This window comes from Megascapheus bottae, chromosome 13, assembly GCF_031878675.1.
Source record: "Megascapheus bottae isolate mThoBot1 chromosome 13, mThoBot2.hap1, whole genome shotgun sequence".
Lineage (NCBI taxonomy): Eukaryota > Metazoa > Chordata > Mammalia > Rodentia > Geomyidae > Megascapheus > Megascapheus bottae.
This window is the reverse complement of record NC_143521.1, coordinates 8,898,543-8,915,787: the sequence shown is the minus strand read 5'-3', so window position 1 is coordinate 8,915,787 and position 17,245 is coordinate 8,898,543. Positions and strand designations below refer to the sequence as shown.

General features: G+C 37.3%; 1 protein-coding gene across 5 annotated transcripts in view; it reads right to left on the bottom strand.

Moving 5' to 3' along the window:
- Positions 1-17,245, bottom strand: part of Mapk10 (mitogen-activated protein kinase 10) — a 300,242-nt gene that overhangs the window by 61,181 nt on the left and 221,816 nt on the right. For all 5 annotated transcript variants that reach the window (XM_090343267.1, XM_090343269.1, XM_090343268.1 and 2 more), the window contains 4 exons: positions 12,648-12,706; positions 11,631-11,769; positions 10,685-10,850; positions 8,224-8,295 (listed from right to left, as the gene is read on the bottom strand). In XM_090343267.1, coding sequence (XP_090199393.1) covers positions 8,224-8,295; positions 10,685-10,850; positions 11,631-11,769; positions 12,648-12,706 — 436 coding nt within the window. The remainder of the gene's footprint in view (positions 1-8,223; positions 8,296-10,684; positions 10,851-11,630; positions 11,770-12,647; positions 12,707-17,245) is intronic.

Sequence of the window (17,245 nt, the reverse complement as noted above, 5' to 3'; positions counted from 1 at the left end):
TTTAGTGTAAGTATTCTTGTCATACTATCCAAAGTGATCAGTCTAATTAAATTACTGTTTATAGCATATTTATTTTTGGTGGAGAGTGTGGAAGAGATAAAATAAAGCAACAACAACAAAAGAGGGACAAAAAGAAAGAGAGAAAGAGAAAGAGAGAGACAGAGAGAGAGAGAACTGAGAGAAAGAGAACAGTGATTTGCTTACCTGTCTCCATTCAAATATGCTTCCAAAAAAAACTTTCTACTATGGACTGGAATATAGGAAAGATCTATTTTTTTCTTACTTTATAGAGTAAAAATGTTTTCTACATTTTCCTCAGATACTCTTTTTTTCTTTTGCTGTGGAATTAGCTTCACTATTTTCTACCTACATAACCATGGCCAAAGTATTTTACCCCTCTAAACCTCCTCTAAAATCCTCAATAATTGAGTGAAAATGTGTTTATGAATTTTTTTACGATATGGAAAGATTATGTATAGTAAAGCCTTTCCCACATTGTGTGGTACATACTTAGACCTCAACTAATGCTAGTTATTTATAATCATGTTGCATTATATATATATGAAAGTTTTATTTTGTTTATGTCCGCGCACAGTGGCACACACCTGTAATCCTAGCTACTCAGTAGGCTGAGATCTAAGGATCAAGGATCAAAGCCAGCCAGGGCACAAAAGAACCTGAGACTTAGCTCCAAGTAACCTCTAGAAAACAGGAAGTGGGGCTTGGCTCAAGGACAACCCTGCCCTTGAGCTGAAGAGCTCAGGGACAGTGCGCAGGCCGAGTTCAAGCCCCATGACCCACAAAATAATAATAATATTTTATTATTATGTGTTAATTGATTTGCATATAAGATAAAAGAAGATCTTTCCAAGTGGAACGCCAATTTTTCCAATAAAGGAAACTCTCTGTTACTAGGGAAGCCATTTTGTGCTTGAAACCAGTAGAAAAAGAATCCCTCATCCTGAACACCATATGGTAGGGATGGACTCTCACACACAATTTAAACAGGAGTGAGCCAATTTCCTCCTCTAAGCAGTAACTGTAAAATGTGTGGGAGTGACTCGTATTGCAAGTCACTTCTTTCCCACAGCTAATCACCTTACTTGTCAGACTTTTACAAGAGATGTTTTAATTTCCTCCACCAGTTTTATTAAAACACAAATAAATACTTCTCTTTCTCTAATGGCAAATGGTTCAAATAATGTGGAACATGAATCGTTGACTAATACATGGACTTTAAACACAGAAACAAAAATTAACTTTTCAAAAAGTCAAAGAATAAGGTTATATACAAACAGGACTTGGAATCTATATGCTGATTCCCAAACTGCAAGACATTTGTGATCTCTGTGGTGAAATGGGAGCAGGCCTGTATTTCTTTACCTCCATTGGTTCTAGACAGGTGTTCATTTAATAACTACTCCTCCATAGCTGTAAGAGTCTCAGTTATCTTTGTAATATTTCTATAGAAGAACAACATTCCAAAGTAAAGGCATAACAGTTTTCAGGATTTATCCTCATCTGAACATAGCCTTAATAGATCACAAAGCTCTTGTTACAACTGATAAAACAAACGTCAACTCCAGATTTGAACTTCTGACATTGAATCTAAACAAATAAAGCCTTCGACAGCTACTTGCACACTGTCTAGCACTATGGATCATAATGCATGATATGTAATTTTTGGACTTTATGAGTTTTAGAGCTGGACAGGACCAATATGTTAAAGGGTCAGTCAATAGGCTATAATACTGGTGGGAAGTAGTGGAACCTTTAAGACATAGAGCCTAGTAGAAGAATGTCATTGGGGAATGTGCTCTTAGGGGCAATATTGGGCCACAGTTCCTTCGTTTTCTCGCTTTCTCTCATTGCTTCCTGGTCACCATGAGGTAAATGACTTTGCTCACCTATACACTCTCTACCATGATATTTCTGCCTTACCATAGACCTAGAACAATGTAGCCAACACCCTAAGGTGAAATCCTTGAAGCTGTTAACCAAAATACATCTTTTCTCTCCTTGTAAATTGATTAGCTCAGGATTCCCCCATCACCCAACCTCCACACAATGCTAACTGAGATGATGCAATCTAACAAAAGAGAGTCTATCCAACAACAGAGAACAGGTCTCTAGGAGAGGCATGACTCTCAAGTCACTACTTCCCAGCTAACCTGCCTTCCCTCTTTGGCCCTTACCACCATTGTATTTTCACTTCGCACAGGATTCAGATAATGTGCTGCCATAAAATGTTGTGTCAGTGAATGTTCCTAAGTCTGATAGCAAAATGCTGCAATTCTTTTTCCTAAATCAGAATCTTTCTTTGGAAATTTCATGCTTCAAAAACTCATACATTTAATTAACTAACCAACGTACACTATCCTAAATCTCTGCCCCAAAGTAGAATTATAAAGGATTATCAATATCCCTGAATAATTGAGAACATCATAGGCACATGGAAGTCAAAGCAAGCAAGAAAGGAAGGAAGGAGGGAAAGAAGGAGGAAGGAAGGAAGGAAGGAAGGAAGGAAGGAAGGAAGGAAGGAAGGAAGGAAGGAAGAAAGAAGAGAATTTTGGGAAAAGTTTGAAAGAAGCTATGTAAAAGAATAAAGGTTTTAAAAAGAGTTCATGGAAATTAAACAAGAACTACAGGAGTCTGATAATCCAAAGGATAATTCTCATTCAAATGTGATTTGGGGTGAGCAGAGGGAGGAAACTGCTTTACTGGAACATTATTAGAATGAAAAACTTGTGGGTGAAGGGGACCCAGTTAGGAGAAGAATGGGCTCAATACATTAACTGTCTTCTCGTCGATATGCTTTACTAGTTGAAGAGCTTTTAGGAAGACTACACACATAATATGCTATGACAATAGAGATGCCGGGAAATATTTGTTGTAATTAAACTATCATAATAATTTAATGTATAAGAGTATGTACATAATTTTAAAACTCTATATACAATAAAATAGATTGAAAACATTACTTTGAATATTTAAGTAATTTGCAAACTAATAGGTGAAAAAAAACAAATATTTTAAATTGCATTTTTGCCCGGCAACAGTAGCTCACATCTGTAATCTTAGTTACTCAGGAGGCTGAGATCTGAGGATTGCAATTTGAAGCCAGCCAGGGCAGGAAAACCTGTGAGTCTTATTTCCAATTAATCACCTAAAGGCCAGAAGTAGAGCTGTGGCTCAAGTGGTAGAGTGCCAGCCTTGAGAAAAAAAAAGTGGTAGAGCTTTAAGAAGATAAAAAAAGCAGGCTGGGAATGTAGCTTTGTGGTAGAGTGCTTGCCTAGCATGCATGCATGAAGCCCTGAGTTTGATTCCTTAGTACCACATAAACAGAAAAAGCCAGAAGTGATGCTGCAGCTCAAGTGGTAGAGTGCCAGCCTTGAGAAAGCTCAAAGACTAAATAAGTAATAGTCTGGGAGTGTGGCCTAGTGGCAGAGTGCTTGCTCAGGGTCAATGCCCAGGCCCAGAGTTCAAGCCTCACTACAAAAGAGAGAAAGAGAGAGAGACAGAGACAGAAACAGAGACAGAGAGAGAGAGAGGAAAAGGAAAAGAGAGGAAAGGAAAGGAAAGGAAAAAGGAAAAGGAAAAGGGAAAGAGAAAGAGAAAGGGAAAGGGAAGGAAAGAGCGAAAGAGGCTCAGGCACAGTGCTCAAGCCCTGAATTCAAGCTATAAGACCACCAAAATTAAAAGCGTTTACTTAGCAAACACTCAGACTTACTAATCACTCAGTGCTACCATCTGGATCATCAATCACCAATTCCCATCATGCTTTTCAAAGTTCAATGAGTGTTACTTGAAAGCTTTAGTCATCAAAGACAGTTTCATAGTATTTCTTGTTTTGTAAAGATAATATAGCATTTTTGCTTAGTGTTCATGTTGAAAAGTTCTGTGAGGAACGAGGATTAATGGCTGTGTTGACAGACTATCACAATATTTTATAGTCTCAGAGTCATTTACTATTATTGTCAATGGTAACGAATTATCAACTAATTTAATAATTCAAAATGAAAATTAAAAACGTGATATTTAACAAATCTGCAGAATATTTGATATAGTCTAGGCATCAGTTAACATTTATTAAACTTTGGTTTTGCTCCTCGTAAGTGCTAGTAGAAGTATTTCAATATGCTGAAATATTAGCATATGTCTTCTCCCCATTAATAAAGCTCCTTGTGTTTGAGTGCTATGGGTTAGTGAACTGAACTCAATTGCCTGATCTCTCTACTACTGGTAGTGAGCCCTAGTCATAAATGATAATGATTTTATTTAAAGATGAAATACTGCTCAAAATCCACAAAGCATATCACTGCATTAATAGATATTTCAATGGCTTTATTTGTCAAATGTCATCATGACTTCAAAACTACATTACAATTCTAATTATAGGCAAAATGAACTAAGAACCTGGATCCAAAGGGAAATAATTTCAGACAGTATTTCCTGTAACTCATTTCATTGAAAATTATTTTCCCATGTTCAAACGAAACTTAAATGAACTACAAAAGTTTTTCACTGACAATGTCTTATTATAATCTCCCTTTTACTTGTAAGTCCTCTGGTTGGTAGGTTAACAGATACTACTTTCTGCTGAAATAATAGAATTCAAAACACAGAATCTTACACTTTGTTTTCTTATTCTATTGGAGATCAAATTCTAGGAGCGCACTCACCAATAATAAAAATTTTTTGGACTGATCTTTGCATATTTTCATTTCAGTTCCAAATACTTACTAAAGCAAAGTACAACAAAAGGAAAGGGAAAGAAAAACAAAAATGGAAAAGCGAAGTATCCTCAATAATAAAATAAAATGTTTTAGTGTTTTGCTAATTTTATGGTGCTTTTGACTGACAGAATAAAAACAGCCCTTATGAATGCCTGGACAACTAAATGAAACATCAGGGAACAGCCTTGCTGTGTGACCATTAGCAGCGACACCATCTTGTCTCCCCTTAGAAGTAGACTGCAAGGGCTGGGAGTTTGGCCTAATGGTTGAATGCTTGCCTAGCATGCACGAAGACCCAGGTTCAATTCCTTGGTATCACATACATAGAAAAAAGCCGGAAGTCGTGCTGAGGCTCAAGTGATAGAGTGCTAGCCTTGAGAAAGTCCAAGGACAGTGCTCAGGCCCTGAGCCCAAGCCCAGGACTAGCAAAAAAAAAAAAAAAAGACTGCAGACATGCTGTTGTGTCTTGTGACAGCGGGTGCTGATTGGCTGGCTCCCTTTGCTTGTTGGAAATGCAGGACTCCAGAGGCAAAAGCACAAAAAGAATAATCCCTGCTTTTGAATGAGTTCAGTTCATTTAAATGTGAGTGTGAGTTATAATGTTGTTCAAATCAACTACACCTATACCAGTTAAGTAATTCACCTCTGAACTATAAATTGCTCATTTAAAAGGAATTTTACAAAGCTAACAGATGAAATTTGTACTTCAGTTACAAAGTATCATGGAGTGAGTAATGCTTGAAGACTGATAATGAATAAAAGTCTGGCCTTGGAGTTATCTCATGTTCTAGACCAGACCATCCAAATGAAGAATTACAGTCACAAACACAATCTGTATTTTATTTTATTTTACTAAATTTTGACTTTGCCTTTCTGAGGAACTACACTATTTAAGGCAGGGTGTTGAGTCAAGGGCAAAGGGTGGAAAAATGAAGAGAAGAAGAGGAGGAGGAAGAAGTCAAAAATCTACTATATATTCTGCAAAATTACAAAGAGTGAGGGAAGGAGTGGGTTGGAGTGAAATGGATGAGAATGCTAAAGGGGTAACACTGACCAAGATCTATTCATAACCTGCTTTGTTAAATGGCAATTCCTTTGTACAACCACTTACAGGTAATAAAAAATCTCCCTTCCAAACAAGCTGTATTTGAAAAGCTAACTTGACTAATATTCATCTTAAATCAGGTAATACTGATTATAGTAATAAGTTTTTAGTCTTTAAAAAATCATTTTAACAAGCAATCTATGTAAAATTCATAATAACTAATAACACAATTTACCTGTCTTCAAAATCAAAATGCAGTTTGATACATTCAACATCTAATAATCCATTCTCAATTTAAGTGTCAAATATGTGGCTAATGGTCCTTTATTGGACAGTGAAGAGCTATTATAATACCAATGGAATTTAAATAATATCTCAATGCCCACCAGAATAAACAAATGCCTATGCATTTTCTCTGTCTTTCCCTCCTTTATTTCTTCCTTCCTTCTTCCCTATTTCTCTTTTCTTTCATTCTTTTTCTTACTTTCTTTTCCTTCCTTCCTTCCTTCCTTCCTTCTTTCCTTCCTTCCTTTCTTTCCTTCCTTCCTTCCTTCCTTCCTTCCTTCCTTCCTTCCTTCCTTCCTTCCTTGTTGTGCTGGTACTGAGCCTTGAACTAAGGACTTAGGCACTGTTTCTAAGCTTTTATGCTCAAGGTCAACACACTACCATCTGAGCCACAGCTCCCCTTACAGTTTTTTGCTGGTTAACTAGAGCAAAGAGTGTCACAGACTCTCCTGCCAGGCCTGGTTTCAAACCATGATGCTCAGAACTCAGCCCCCTGAACAGCAAGGAATACAGATGTGAGATACCAGTGCCTGGATTAAATGTATTTTCATATTAACATCAACTATTTCTTAAGTCAGATTTTTATCTACTGAAATAATAATCATAATATTCCTTGCACAAGATCCTCTCTGAAAAATAACAAAAGCAGACCAACAAGGGCAGAAGTTATGGATGTGGCTCAAGTGGAAGAAAACCTGCCTAAGAAATGTGAGGCACTGAATACCACTAAAAATTTAAATAAATAAACAAAATAAATAAAGAGCTGCTTTATAGAACATCTGTATTCAAATGAAATGGCCAAGGAGCGTTATAGACCATATTTCTTATTGCCAATTTAAAGAAATTCATATGTGATTACAATGTTGAATTTATCTTCACTGCTCTACTTGGCTGATGTTAATGGCTTAGGTTTATACTCATGTTCATTAGTTGAGTATTCCTATACTCATAAAAGTTGAATTTTCTGTTCGTATGTAATTCTATTACCTATATAGTACAAACCCAAATGTATACTTTATTATACAAGGCATTTTTTGCTATTTCCAAAATATAGCTGCTTACTTTATCATTCTAACCCATACATAATAATGGTGATGATGCAAGCCTGGTGGTCCCCTATCTCACAGCCCAGCACGCTGTTCCCTAGCAACATTAGGCCCATTCAGTATAATTAGCTGCCAACCCTCTTGGCCTGGGACAGCTCCCTAAGGCTGAGCTATCACCATGCAGGCCAGCAAAGTTCCCCTGAACCCTACCGATCCTCTAGGTCATCTGAAATGATCAGGCCATGATCATATAAGGTAGCAAGGCCAATTCCCTACAACCAACAATATAGCCAGCGCTTCTTCCCACATGCTCACCTATGTGGAAAGGGGGTCTGCCTGTCCCTTTCCTGGCATTAAACTTCTTCCTTTGTTCCATGTACCTAGATGTCTGTGTAGGGTTTTTTTGGCAAAGTCTACATATAATCTAGCATATGACATTAAGAAATTTCTGATGGGACCTACTCAGTGACAGAACTGAAGTTCACACTGTTTTGTAAAATTCTAAACTTGGTTGGGAAAGCAATTAATTCTCTGTCACACCTTGAAGTCAAAAGAGCAAAGCCTGTTTTAAACTCGCCTGACCTGCGGCAATTTGAATAATAATTATAAATTTTCATATGGAGATCATGTTTGAGGAGGATACACTACCTTGACCTAGTTAAGATTGTCAAGAGTAATTCAAATCAATTAAGCCATAGACAGAAGTAAGATGCTAGCAAGGAGAAAATCCACACAGCCTACATGCTGGGAAAGCATTAAATAGCCTTAGATGGGAGATAAAAAATGACTTGCTAATAGTGACTTATTTTTCTAATTATAAAGGTATATTTTATTCATCCTATCAGAGGGGTCTCTGTTATTGCTGTTTTGACTCACAGGCAAGAAAGTAAAGGAAGAAAAAAACCTATTGAAATTTTAATTAAAAGAAATCATTGTAGGTAGGTAGCCTGTAGTACTAGTGATATTACAGGAATTATAGGGTCTTTTTTATTACCATTACAGCACTTACCAACTTTTTGCTTCTATCTTTAATCTTGTGTCAAAATCATTATACGTATTAAAGGGCACAGAAACAAAATAGGTAAAGCTGCAGGCAAAGGTATAAGGATACAGTCCCTTCCTGGAAAGAGGATTTTGTGGCGAACCATTTCTCCCATAATGCATCCCACAGACCATATATCCACTAGAACAGGAGAAACAGAAAATGGAGGAGAGGAGGAGAGCAATGTTAACTAAGATAACTGACTTCTGAAGGAGGAGAAAAAACAGCATCTTGATTAGAAGGTACAACTTTCAGCTCCCAGCAAACATTGACCAAAAAGTGAATTGAAACCAGCACTATACACGTACACTGTGTCTTGTATGGGAATTCAAATTAATATTTTTTTAAAAAATGACTTTATTGATGCCTAGGGCTATCTCTTTATAAACTGTTGAGTTTGATACTGTTTGCTGAACACAGAAAAAAAACTATCTTAATCAACCTCCAGAAGTGGTTGTTCTATTTTCTGTTCCATCTAGCTATGAAGAATAGAAAAGGCAGTAGCATCTTTGTATTATTCAAAATAGGTAAATATTTGACCAACACCCCCCCTGAAAAAAGGAAATGATTAGTCCCATATTTAAGTGGCAAGAAAAAGAACTAGACACCTCCTTTTACTTCAGGAATTTCCCTTCAAAATAAACATCAGTCTTTATATCCATTTGAAATCAGTTTGAGAGAAATAATGGGCAATGATTTTACTTCATGATTTTAGGGGCTAATGATAGATAGTGGAGGGAAAAAAAAGGTATTCAAAGTGTTAAAACATGTTAACTCTGTGTTTCTTTCCCAGTTGTCATGCTTGTTAACCAAACATGATTCACCTCTTCTTAACAGTATGGAGCTTCTTCCATCTCTCCTTTTATTAAAGACAAAGGAATATTGGGGCACACACACACGACTGAGTTACTTTGTGGGAAGGAGTGCAGGATGAGGTGCACAGGGAAGGCAGGCATGCCTGACGCAGGCGCAAGCAGGTTCTTCTGCATGATAACCTTCCTCTGCTCAGAGGGGCAGCAGGGGCCCTGGACTCCCCTTCTCCAGGCACCGAGAGAAGCCAATGAGCCGCTTGCAACCCTTCCCTTTCAAGCAAGGTAAGGGAGCTTGAACACCTACTGTCTTAGAGGCAAAAAGTCAGAATAGGTGAATTCAGACCACTTCCCTCTTCAATGCCCTTTTCTTGAGGCATAGTCATCCAATTCATTCATAGGGTACATTTGCTACATGTGTGCAATAAATAATCATCAACTCGGGTGATTAGTATCTTCATCACCTTGATCCACTGTATGCGGAACATTCAAAATTCTCTATGCTGCACATTATGAAATTAATTGTTGATAATGACACCCCTTGCTCCATGGCTCTTCTTTCACGGGTTCTCCTTTTATCTTTATAAGATAGCTTGTGTATAACATGGGCAACATTTTCTTGGGAGGAGCACTTTTCTTTCATTTCCAGGGGTGCCAGAACTCTGACAATACCCCTACAGCAAACTGACCTTCCATACAAAGATGGGATGTCCTCTACTCTGAAAGTACACACAGAATTTTTTTAACTTCAGTGATGAGGGAATTTTCATAAAACTACCCTGTAGCACCTATACAGAAATATACAATGAAAAATATTTTATAGGGATTTAGGAAAATTCCCATAAATTTCCTATATGCTATGAACTAAATAGAATGGAAAAACTGGTATGAGAGGCACATGGAGAATGGATATACAACTCTAACCAAGCTGTCTTTAAGCTCTACAATGTACTTTTATTATGATACACTGCTTACAAGAGATATTCTGGCTAAAATAATATATTTCAATGCTTCAAAACAGGTATTTTATTAATCCTCTATTTGAAGCAATTAAAACCCGGTTTGAATATATTTTGAAGATTCTCTTCTATTATAGTATTCATATGTACTAGATTTTCCTTATGAAACTGGCAATGTACCTAATATTTCCTTTCTCTAATTTCTGTATTAAAAATTACTATGTGATTGCTACCACAAATATTATTAATAAGATACTTTAAAGAAATTCTTATCCTGCTTAAGTAACTAAATAATCTAGAAGGTTCTATCTTATTCCATTAATACTGTGGAGAACGTTGCTTCAAAGGTATGTGATCTTCCTGTTAGTTTTTCTCAATAGCTTTAGCCATCCTTCTAAAATATTATGAAAACAACGAATGGTTAAAATGGAATTTTTCTTATTTTCAAACTCACTGAGCTGAACCAAAACTCTAGGCAATTCTTCTCAATCTCTACATGTGTGCTTGTCAGTACGCACTTGGCTATTTACCTACATGTCATTTATACTTCTTTTTAGCTATAACACTTTAGCTAGCAAGGCTTACTTCTCAGAAGAGCATCTTCCACATTTTTAATGAGTTATTCTCCCTAGCAGTAATTTAAAAAGCCAAATGGAGAGCTGGCAGCTCTAGTTCTGAAAAGTTTATATCTATGAAAGATAACATTACTCTTGGCTACGAAAAGCATGCATCCATCTTCGTCAGTCTCAGAAGCATCCCTACCGTTCTCCTTGTAGCCCATTCCCAGAATGACCTCAGGGGCTCTGTAATAACGTGTCACCACATACGGCGTCATCATGAAGCTGGTGCCCGCTGTCCTGGCCAGCCCAAAGTCGAGGATTTTCAATGTGCAATCAGACTTGACTACAATGTTACTTGGCTTTAAATCCTGACAATAGCAACAAAGGAGGAAATTCAAAGCCAGTCTCCAGTAGCACTCATAAACTCCCTCCATTCAATCAACAGGATACTTAGCAAGATAATAACTACTACAAAAATTAAAATCTGGGTTCAATTAAAAATAGCTTCAGCTGGGCACTAGTGGCACACATCTGTAATCTTAGTTACTCAGAAGACTGAGATGTGAGGATTCCGGTTCAAAGCCAGCCCACAGAGGAAAGCCTGTGAGACTCTTATCTCCAATTAACAGAAAACTGGAAGTGGGGCTGTGTTTCCAAAAGACAGACAGTTAGCCTTCTGCAAAAAATCTCAGGGACATCATCTGGGCCCTGATTCAAGCCCCATGACCCATGACCAAGAACAGCAACAACAGAAATCTTCAGGAACATCTTTAAATCCCGAGAAAAATGGCATTATCATTGTTACAATGTAGGTTCATCTCACATATACACACATACAAAATTTAGCCATGTACGGTGGCTCACGCCTGTAATCCTAGCTACTCAGGGGGCTGAGATCTGAGGATTGTAGTTCAAAGCCAGCCCAGCAATACAAAGCCGAGAAACTTTTACCTCCAATTAACCTCTAGGCCTTGAGCTTAAGAGGTCAGGACAGCGCCCAGACCAGAGTTCAACTGGGTGCTAATTCTATTGTCCAAGGAGTGTGGAAGTATGTTGTATTGGACCACGACTTCCTACATAAAGGAAAGGACCTAAAGTTGTACTTTCTCTTCTCCCACAGCCTTTTACCTGCAATCCAGTGTTCTTACCCTGTGAATAATTCCAGCAGAGTGGAGATGCTTGATGCCACACAGCATCTGGTACAGCAGGTAAGACATTCGCTCATGGTCTAATTCCATCTGAATCACCTGACACAAGTTGGCATCCATCAGTTCCATTACTAGGTAACTAGGAGGTAAAACCACAATATTAGTTCCAGAGTACAAAATCTAAGAAATCTTTTAATGAAGGAAGAACATCTCTGTAAAGATGTAAGCTTTCTCTACTTCCTAGCTCTGACTTTAATTGAATCAAAAGCATAGAAAAAAAAAAAAACCTTCCATGTGTGCTAACTGCAACTACTCTACTACTAGGTTTTTCCTAGAGGCACCATTTTTTAGTGTGCATTTCATACCCACATACTTTCCACTATGATCTTAGGTTGAATTTTTCCTGCATTCCCTTACTTCTTTCCTGAGTATTAGGATTACAAATAAGATAAGCCTTCAGGACAGCTACTTTCACAGAATGAAACAATGTGTTAAAACCTACACTAAGCTGAGAAACCACTTCCTTTCCTTTCCTTATTCTCTTTATATTTCTAGACAGAGTCTTTTTCTACAAAATCCAAAGCATCACAAAAATATTGGCATAAAAAGAATAAAGATGTTTATGTAATTATAACACCTCTATACATCACCCAGATAATAAAATAAGATTGAAAATATTTCGTTCCTTATCAGATCCCATGAGGTTAAAAAAGAGAAAAAAAATCTCAAAGTAAACAGAATCACGTTAGAAAGCTCACTAAATCAATTAATACTAAATAAATAATAAGCATTTCCCGATCGAGTCAAGAGCAAGGAACAATAATGCACACTGAACCATAAGGGAGGCAGGAAATGATACCACCACAGAATTTGCTCTCTTGTCACTCTGGCACTTGCTCTAGCTCTTTCTTCCCTGGATTTCCACAAGGAAAATTTCTTTTTGTTGTTTCCCTTTGAGCTATTCCAGTGAGACTTGTATGGACCTTCCTACATGAATTTTGTTTTGTTGTTACTTACACATCTTGGAACTCTTCCAGTGTTTTCTGGGGTGTGAAGACATTTAATAAGCTAATAATCTGGAAGAAATAGCATGCAAAGGACAAAAGAAAGAGAAAAAAGAGAGAATTATTTTCAAACTACAAATGCATTTATTCCAACTGACACTTGCTAGAGCAATGGTAGAAATAGAAAAGCTAGGGAATTTTTCTAGAAGGCCTCACAAAACCTAAAACCGTGTGTTCAGATGGGATGTATATCTGTTTTCAGGCTAACAATGCAATTTAAAAGAGCGAAGATACAGAGACAAACCCCTCAAGCTCTTAAGCAGAAGGAAGTCAGAGGAGACATAATTGTCATTCTACTTTAGTATGGGTCTGTATGGAAGGACACCGAGCTGAGCCTGGGTGAACTGAAAAGAGGGCAAATCCCATGGGAGGAAGAGTGAAATGAATGAATTTAATAGAAAATGCATTTTAAAGTTTCCTAAATTTAGTTCTAATCTTTGTGTTTCTTCTTTTCTTTATTATGTATAATAAAGAACTTCTCTGAGAATATACTTCTTATCACAGTTGCACATAAATTATATATACATAACTTAAACAGTTCTTCCATCTAAACATTACATATTAATGAGCCAGCAGACATTGAAAATAAAAAGACATAAAGCCAGTAATCAGTGGCTTATGGCTGTGATCCTAGGTACTCGGGGGTAAGATCTTTTTTTGCTCTTGTTTGATCTTGCGTGAGATTCTTATCTCCAACTAACCACTAAAAGGTTGGAAGTGGTAGCACTCTACCCTTAAGAAAAAAAATCTAGGGCCTGGAGTTTAGCCTAGTGGTAGAGTACTTGCCTAGCATGCCGAGGACCCGGGTTCAATTCCTTGGTACCACATACATAGAAAAAAGCCAGAAGTGGTGCTGAGGCTCAAGTGGTAGAGCTCTAGCCTTGAGAAAGTCCAAGGACAGTGCTCAGGCCCTGAGCTCAAGCCCAGGACTGGAAAAAAGAAAAAAAATCTAAGGGACAGCACTCAGACCTGAGTTCAAGCCTCATTATTGACATTAAAAGAAAAAAGACATTAAAAGCAATGTATTTATAACATGTCTGTAGATACCTAGTTCATAAAAATTGGCAAAGTGCAAGTTAAAGATCTAAACAGCTTCATTGTGTGAAGCAGGAGTGTCTAAAAGCAGAGTGACTGTTTTCTCAGGAAAGATGGTTTGATATTTGCTCAGAAATTACTGAGAAATATGTGCAAAACTATTCAATATTTTCTAGTATATGGCAATGGTCTATATACAAAACATTTCATCTTCTATATCAACTTTCCCATTTGAACTATACAAACAAAAGGAAAAAGTAATATGTTCTTTGCAACTTAATTACTTTGAAATTGAAGTGCCAATGGGTCTATACATTTAGGTACACTGTGTGATATATTCTTCATTTCAGCCTGCACATGGATCTGATTCTCTAGTACAGGATCAATCTCATGAAGTGAATTGAATTTACAGCATTTCCATGTTTAGAACACAAACAAACTATAAAAGCAGGATTGGTGGCTCACATCTGTAATCCTAGCTACTCCGGAGGCTGAGATCTGAGGAGTATGGTTCAAAATCATTTCAGACAGGAAAACCTATCTGTAATAAACTACTCAGAAAAGGCTAGAAGTAGCACTGTGGCTCAAGTGGTAGAGCATTAGCCTTGAGCTAAAGGAGCTCAGGGACAGTGCCTAGCTCCTGAGTTCAAGCCCCAAATCTAGTGGGGGAGAGGGAGACTGCATAAGGCAGTCTCTGAAAGAGACTGTACCAGTACCTCTAAAGATTTTTTTAAAAAAAGGACACACAGAAAAAAATTCTAATGTCTATCCCCTGGTAAATAATCTACATAACTTTAATCTGTCTAGAAATAAACCAATATTTATGCTTTGAAATGTAATGCCTCAAGATCTATTCCTGATTTTCAAATATTTACTTTCCTTAATTCTCTTTTAAGATTATTTCCTCTGTTCTTTCTTTGCTGCCTTATAGATTTTAATTCCTACTAATATCCAATTTAAAGCTTGTCTTTGGAGGTTATCACTGGTATTTCTGTTTTAATTCGGCAGTTTCCAGTAGGAATTCTTTCACAAATTGATATGATTCAGTGTTAATCATCCCCACCCGCATACCTATTATTACTTCCTGGAATGTTCAGTTTCTAAAAAGATTTTGCTATCCATTATTAAATATTTAATGGGTCTGCCTTATTTTTCTTTACTTTGAACTTCAGTAACAAAGGTTGACATTCTATCCTTTCCTTAGTTTTATAAGTACTGAAGTAGAATATGTATTTAACTAGAAATGAGCTTACTCTGTTAAAATATTTATATTTTATAGGCTTGGGGCCAGTAGCTTACACCTGTCATGCTAGCTACTCAGAAGACAGATCTAGAGGATCTCAGTTGGAAGCCACTCCAAGTGAAGTCTTTAAGACTCTATCATCCTTTAACCAGCAGGTCCCTTGGCTGAAGGGATGACAAAAATGATTGAGCATGACCCCAGTAAGCAAAGCCAAGCAAGTGTAAGACTTTAAGTTCAAACTGATACTGACAAAATAAAATTTGTTGTGCGCGTGCACGCACTCATCCACACACACACACACACACACACACACACACACACACACACACACACAGTCCTGTAGCCAATCTGGTTTCTGCTTTCATTGAACATACCAAGAGAACAGGTTGATACAGTGACTCCTCTAAGGTATTATCTTTCTCTGTCTTTTTTACATTCCCTCCTAAGGAGTCTCATGTTTCTTCCTGGCATAACAGGGTTAAGTACAGTCTTCATAATTTCCCCTTTATAGTGAGGCTTTTCTAGCTCCATCTATTGAAAACAATAGCCATGTCTCACCCATATTGACTGGTATTTTTTTTTTTAATTCTCTGTCTTTGCCTATCAACCTCTCACATCCTACGTATGTGACTATTATTCTATTGCTTTTCTAGCCAGGAAAAGCAGAGTTCTAAATGGGGGGGGAGGGGTGGATACCCCCATGCTTATTTATTTTGCCAGTCCTTGGGCTTGAACTCAGGGCCTAGGCACTGTCCTTGAACTTTCTCAAGGCTAGTGCTCTACCGGTTGAGTTATAGCACCACTTCCAGCCTTTTCTATGTATGTGGTACCAAGGAATCAAACCCAGGGCTTTGTGCATGCTAGGCAAGCACTCTACCACTAGGCCACATGCCTGGCCCAACTTCCATGCTTTGTCTTGGTTTTCTTCCTGCTATGATCCTAGCAACAAAAACATCTAGACTTGTGCATGGCACATTTCACTCATTCAACAAACACAATAAGGCCATATAGGATGAGGCTAAATGAAAGGACCTCCAGGATATGGAAACAAGAGCTTGATTGTTGTTCTTAACGTACTATGTTATTTCCCATCTCTTTGGTTGTCCCTTGGTTATTCTCATATAGTTACCATATCTTACCTTGTTATCTGGTATATTGTATATACTATTATTATTAATTTGAAATAGGAAAGGGATGGGGGAAATAAAATGAGGGGAGGGGGTGGAGGGAGGGAAAAGGGGAAATAATATGAGAAGGGGTATCAACACTTGTGAAATAATCCACTTTCTATCTGGCGAATATAACTGTAACCCTCCTATTAATTATAATAAAAATACAACCCTCCCCAAAACAAACACACATTCAAAGGCTGAATTTAAATGTCAAATTCAAAAATATTCATTGAGATAGAGAGAGGATAAGAGACTCTGAGCCTGAATGAGCCAGAATCTGTATGTTTGTATTTCATATATCTTTCAGCTATGCTCTCTCATACAGGTCTTCTTCTCATATGTACATTTGCTTCTTTCTCGACACTAGTGGAAACACTCATCTGTCTGGCAGGACCTCTTGTTTATAAAACTACACATCATTCACTTCACATATCAGGTATTTGATATTTAAATTTTACACTAAAGGAATTTGTAGGGAGTTACGATAGCTGAGTTGTATTTATTATTATACAGTTGTATGTAATCTACAAAATACTTAATAAATGTATTATAATTTGATTGTGAAAGTAATTATTAAAAATAAAATTATGTCCCATATCTCTTCACTAAGAGAAAATGGAGTACAAGGAGAGTTCTAGAGAAGTTGCCTGAGATTGAAGAAGCCAGACTCTACAGTACTAAGGCCGGTCATCTAGCCCAGTGAGTTTCCTGGAGAAAAGGATCCCAGAGGTCTCATTCTGACATATTTTGTAAATATATACTTGTCCAGGCAAGTTGCCTGACATATAGTATAGACCTTACACAGTCGGAAGCCACTAGGGGACTGCAGCCAACATACAAATGAGAAAAGGTCTTCATCTACTAACTATTCATCATCAGTTATGAACTTAGTTTATCATTCTATAGAGCTTTTAGGGTTTTGATTTGGTTTGGTTTTTGCTTTTGTTTGTGGTTTCCTAACAAAACAATGTGATTTTGTTTGGTTTGCGGGTTAATGTGGAGCAAGACAATCAAATGAGATTAATTGGATAATAGAGACATATTCACCCAACTCATCCTCTCCTTGCCACATGGCTTTTAGAGTATTTTTAAGTGGGAAGC